Consider the following 6,000-nt stretch of genomic DNA (forward strand, 5'->3'; position numbering starts at 1 on the left):
AACTCACCAGTGCATTAAAAGTTCAAAGTATAAGAGGGGGGAAAAAAAAGACCTCTCAAGCTATGCCTACTGGGAAAAGATGTTTCTTTTTGGGAACAAGATTCAAAAGAAGTCTCAAGGAGCAACCAGACAGACAAAAAAAAAAAGATAAAACATTATAAAATTAAATACTACTTTTTGCTTTTAGTGCCATAAGGCTGTATGTGCAAAAGGAATCAGGAACATGCAACATTTATTTTCATGGCCAAATATACAAGTTCAGCTGCTTTACTCAACTTCCACAGAAGTGAGAAGTCTTCAATCAAAGGTCACTAAACAGTGACCTCTTCTCACAAGCTGTATTTCTCCATGGTTGAAGGAATCAAGGAGCCTGGCTTTCCATAATCAACACCAAGATATGCTAACCAACAGCTTGCTTTTAATTTTCAGTCAGTTAGCTATTCATAAAGGAAAAACTTACTAGAATACCAAAAAAAGGGACTTAAAGAAATGTTATTAACATTACACTGTAAAGTTTGCTTGGATGCCAACTGGCTTTGACTCAGTGTGTATGGACTGAGAGGAAACACCCTTCCTCTTGGGAAACTGGTCCTGTATGTTATAAAAAATGAACAGCTGTCCCTTGGTTCTCAAGGACTTGAGGCAGTCAGCCCCCACTCTTATCTTTTAGCAGCACAGTATGCTTGGGCCTTCAGCAAAGAGAATAGTTGCTAGGAATTTGCTGCATCAGAGCTAGTTCATAAAGTGCCAGTACACTGGGACAGAGCACTCCCCTAGCATAAGCTGCACAGACAAATCCCCCAGTTTGCTGGTCAGACACAGAACTTGGATTTTACTGCAACCATTTACTTTTCCCCAGTAAAAACTTATGATGCAAACAGCTCTTTCCCCAGCAGGAAAGAAACTAAGAACTTCAAATAAATTTTAACCTTACTTCCTTTCTGTGCACTGCTGCCTTTTTTATATGAAGGGCAGTCTTTGTGGGGAGAGTTACATTAAATTAAGGCCCAGATTCACAATGGTCTGGCCAGTGTGGGTACTCCTATTCCCACATGAAAGGGCCTTTTATTGATTTAGCTTATGTTACTCCAAAAAAGACTTCATCTAAACTAATGAAAACCTTAGGCCAGACCCATGCCAAGAATAGTCTGCCACTCTAATTGCCTTGGCAAAACACACCAGCAAAGCATTTGTAGAACACATGTAACACAGAGCAAAAAACTGGTACTGGCTGCAACCCACTGCTTCCCTCCCTCTCCTCTTCCAAGGGAGGGATGAGCACTGCTGTCCATCCATTAGCTCCTACCCTATGAGTTTTTACCAAGAGCTACACAGGGGCAGATCAGACCTCATAATAGCCCTAACAAAAAACATTAGGTCAGAAAGACAGCAATGCACTCATCCAACATCCATGTCAGGCTTCATGTCTGGATGCTACACCTGTACTGCCAAGCTAGTACTCCCGATAAAACTCTAAAATACTAAACCACTGTGTGCATCTGGTGAAGGCAGCTGTCATGCTTCCCCTCCCTCTGTGGCAGAATCCCACTCCAGGGAGAACACTGACGACACCTAAGGCTGCGTGTTCTACTAGAAATATGAATCCATGATGTGAACTTTTTATAGAAAGGCTTGAAAGAAAAGTTATCTTTCCTTATTTTGAAGACGGATCAGTTAAATTCCCCCTGCATGGCATGCCAGTGCTTTAAAGCTTTTGTTACACCAAGAGAGTTTCTTCTTCTCCCCTATCAGCCTGATTCCTTGACTGTCAACAGCTGGAACTGGTGGAGGGAAGTCAGAAGGGTAAAACGGCTCTTGTTGAGCAAATTAGAGAAATGCAGTTTAGTTGGGGGATTTTTGTTAGCAACAAAGGATTGTAAAAACATTTTAATGAAAAGTGGCAACATAATAATATACTCTGGTAAATTAGGACAGGGTAGTAAGCGATTATACAAAAGTCCATTTGTGACAGAGACAGCAGGAGGGAGAATTCTCCCTTGTCCAATATTTCAAAAGCACGAGTTTTGTACATGCTCACTGATACTGTGAGCTCCCTAACAGGGATTCTTTTATCTCCTCCATTAAATATTTTTGTGTCGACTTATTCTAAACTTGGTAAGAGAGGGAAATACTATTGTATGGAATAAAAGAAAAAAAATGTACTGAACTGTACACTTGCCTCTTTCAAATATGGAAACATTTGTGACAGTTTGGTCTCAAAGTGGTATCTTAAAAAGCTTTTCTATTGTTCACCTGAAGTATCTATTTCTTATACTCATAAGACATGGAATCAAACCAAATCCAGACCCATTGAAGATATGTTATATAAGCCTATAGCAAAACAAATACATTCTACTTAGTGGCTCAAACAGTATCCATACCTGTACTAGAGGGTTTGGATGCTCTTCCCTTAGGGACTGGTAGTAACAATAACTCCAAAGACTGTGGTGGAGTTGCTTTCTCTTGCTTCATCTCCGAAAGCTGCAGGGGATCCTCAGCAACCAGTGATTTCTTCTTCTCAGCCAAGAGGGTGCCTGCAGCCCTTGCAGCAACCTCCTTGAGAAGGGCAGCTGAAGAGGTCATGGAAGCCAGGGAAAGGAAAGAACTAGCCGGAGGCGGGTGCTCCTGCCCAGGAGTCATGCTTCTTTCACTCACTTTCTTAGATAAAGCTGCTAACGTGGAACTGGCTGACTGAGAACTAAAAGGTGAGGAAAAGGATTCAAATCTTACAGTTTCTTCAGTCCTTGAAAATGATTTGTCCTGCAGGACAGCATTGGCTGCAGCTTTCAGTTTCAGGATAGCTGAATCAGGGGACAAACCACAGGTGGTGGTTGAGTTTGGCAACCACTTACCTTGGTTCCATATAAAGTGACTGCTTGCATTGTATTGGTCACTTTGTTCCTGTTTCTCAGCAAGCTTCCTGGCAAGAACACTTAGCTGCTGGGCATGATGAGCAGGTGGAGAAAAGGAGACATTGGAGCCAAGATTTACAGGGGACTCAACTCTGCCATTGACTGTAACAGCAGCATCCAGCTTGAGGGAACCAGCCTCCAGGAGCCGCCTCAGGTTACTGCTCAGGGGCTTGTTTGGGCCAGGAGGTTCTTCTTCACACAGGGATGGCACATCGGGAGAAAGGTGCTCTTTGCTCTGCAATGTGTCTCTTAGTGCCTCACTCTCAATGGATCCCAGCTCCACGGTGTTGCTGCTAGGAGTTGCACTTCCCAAAGAAGTATCTGGGGAAGTGGACTGCTCTTGGATCCTGTCCTCAAGAGACAACTTAAAGTTCTCCTGGACTTCTCCATATGATGCTTCTGAAGGAGTTTCTGAAGAATTTCCAAACCAGCGTTCTTCTTCACTGAGTTCACCTTCCACTTCTTCCTGCCTGGTACCATCTGTGCAGAACCATGAACAACAGTATTATTCCCAAATCTGCCTAGAATGGTTTCTCAGCATGAAGCATGCCTGACCTCTGCATGACCCTCCCGAACAGTCACCTAACATACCCCTAAAGTGCACGGGCTTGGAAACAGACTGGATTGAGTGACCAGGAAAAAGATTTTTGGAAAACGAATAGGTCTTTCTTAGACAAAATAATGACTGCAAAACTCAAGCCCATTGCAAACTCAAGCCTGAACTCTTCCAGTCAGCATAACTAAACCAGCTAAAACTGCAACAGTGCATGGAGACATTATATATATATTCATGTATTGCAAATAATTCTTTATTGGTATAGCCTGTACATCCTGCAAGATATTATGAACTCTCTGGTATAATGCAGGGATTTAACAGGCCCAGAAACTACTGGATACTTCTGTATTTGTACAGCTAGCACAGGTGTACCTTCAAAAGCATATCAGGTGTGTAGCTGCTCAAATCTCAGCCCAATCCTGCAGTGACCTCTATCTAAAATGAAATAACACTTGTACTAATAATCCACAATTCATTCCTGAATAGCTGAAATGACTAACACATGAATGCAGGTTAAAGCTCTCATCTCTCCAACTGTTTGGGAAAGGAGTATCACACATGCAGTGTCATCTTATACAGACACTACTTGCTTGTCATTTGCTTGTCACTCTTTATTCAAGTTTTAAAGACCATCCTAAACTGAATTTGGTTTAGCTGAAAAGAGAAAAAGAAGTCTTGGTCTCACAGCAGTGAGATACATTTTCTCCTCTCCAATAACTGCAACACACCTACTCTCTCCAGAGACATAACTGCCAGTGTTTAAAGCACTGTGACCCTGGATTGCTTTTCTTCCTGACAGGTACTCAAAGTTATACAGACATGACCAAGACTTCTTTTGCAGACCTTCCTGGCCAATCAGAACATAGCATAGAACAACAATGCTAGAATTAAATTTATGTTATCTTCTCCTGCCAAATACCTCTCACATTTCTTGCTTTTAGACTCAATGCCCCAAGCTACAAAAGAATCTTTGTAATCATACTACAGCAAAACAAAAGTATTTAATATAACCCTGCACTGGCATTCTGGAAATGAGCCTGCATGATATGCACTATATCTGTGATCACGTACTATTCCCAGATTCCCAATTTAATTCCAGCAAATTACAAAACTTGGAGAGAAGCTGATGAATAAAAAACTTCGTATTATATTATTGCTTTGATGCAATGAACTTAAGGAGGAAAACCCCAGACAAATATATCATGAGTACAGAGATACCAACACAAACTTTGAAAACAAGGATTTTTTTTTTATGTTATACAGAATATGAGGTGTCTCACAGTCTCACAGAAAGTTTATTTTCCTCCAAAACCTTTTGAAAAAAGTCACCAGTATTTCAAGAGCCCACAATAAACCCACTCAGTTACCTTAGCTTAGTAATTCAAGCAGAAGAGGGTTAGCATTTTCCCTATTCAAAAGGCACAAAAGCCAAGCAAAACCCCAAGCACTTACCTAGAATTATTTTGGTATTATCCAAGTTAACAACACAGAAACAGCAAGACTAGCAATAACATGCACATAAAGGCCAGTTCCCTGCACATTCAAATAAAGGAGCTACATGCTAAACAGTTGAACCAGCACTTATGCAGGTTAAAGGAGAACTGGATGTATTCCCTTTTCCCCCTGTGAACATTAAAAAGTAACTTGAGCATGTCTGTACAGCTGGGTGCACTCAGATGAGAGATCAGTTCACTCATCCCAGATGCAAACAAGTTCTGGATTGAAAGCCAAAAAAGCATCTTACTGGCACTTTATCTGAACTGATACACCAAGTGCAGGGCACATCCTCTGGGACACAGCCCTCAGCTGACACCACTACACAGCATCTGTGCCAGAGCTCACCTGCATCCTACCACTTAGATCCACAGAACTGCTTACACGTGTCTGTACTGAAATGATTCCTCCTCTCCCCTGCAAACTCTACTCTTCCTGTGCCTCTTCTACCCAGGCATACATAGGGAGGGAGAACTGCATTTGCCTTCACTTGCTACAGTCAAAAATCACAGTTTGAGAGATAGTTAAGTGTAAACAGACACAAGAGGAGGTGGGTTTCGGTGTTAGAGAAATCTACAGCTTACTAAATGCCCAAACATTTCTGTTTTTAGCCATGTACCTCAATTTCTTAGCGTTGATACGTTTCCTACTTGCAACCAACCTTTAAAACACCAATTAAACAGCACTGCTCTATCAGCACCTGAATTTTGTTTCTCCTGCTTGCACTGGAATGAATTCTTCATTCTCACTCGCACCACTTCTTGCTCCTACTATAAAAGATAGTGAAAATATATGTGGGACATGACAATCCCTCCTTTCTAAAGCTGACATATCAGAGAACACTCACAGTAGCTGAGGAAGAGAGCACTGGTATCTGAAGTCAATGCTACAAATGGAGGGGAAAGAAGAGATGGATAAGAACAGGACATGGATTGCCTTTCTCTTTCCAGACATGCAAATTCTCCATTGAATGGAGAAGACATGAAAGAGCAACACCAACAGGTTATTGACAAGAAGCAGCGTTATTGACAGGAAGCA

General features: G+C 41.6%; 1 protein-coding gene across 1 annotated transcript in view; it reads right to left on the reverse strand.

Moving 5' to 3' along the window:
- The window catches only part of ZNF827 (zinc finger protein 827), a gene marked incomplete at both ends in the record, with an annotated part of 45,079 nt that extends 41,499 nt beyond the window's left edge, over positions 1-3,580 (reverse strand). The window contains 2 exons of the mRNA XM_009081758.1: positions 2,382-3,392; positions 3,495-3,580. Coding sequence (XP_009080006.1) covers positions 2,382-3,392; positions 3,495-3,580 — 1,097 coding nt within the window. The remainder of the gene's footprint in view (positions 1-2,381; positions 3,393-3,494) is intronic.
- Between the last annotated feature and the right edge of the window lie 2,420 nt (positions 3,581-6,000).

Source organism: Acanthisitta chloris, unplaced genomic scaffold (assembly GCF_000695815.1).
Source record: "Acanthisitta chloris isolate BGI_N310 unplaced genomic scaffold, ASM69581v1 scaffold21359, whole genome shotgun sequence".
Lineage (NCBI taxonomy): Eukaryota > Metazoa > Chordata > Aves > Passeriformes > Acanthisittidae > Acanthisitta > Acanthisitta chloris.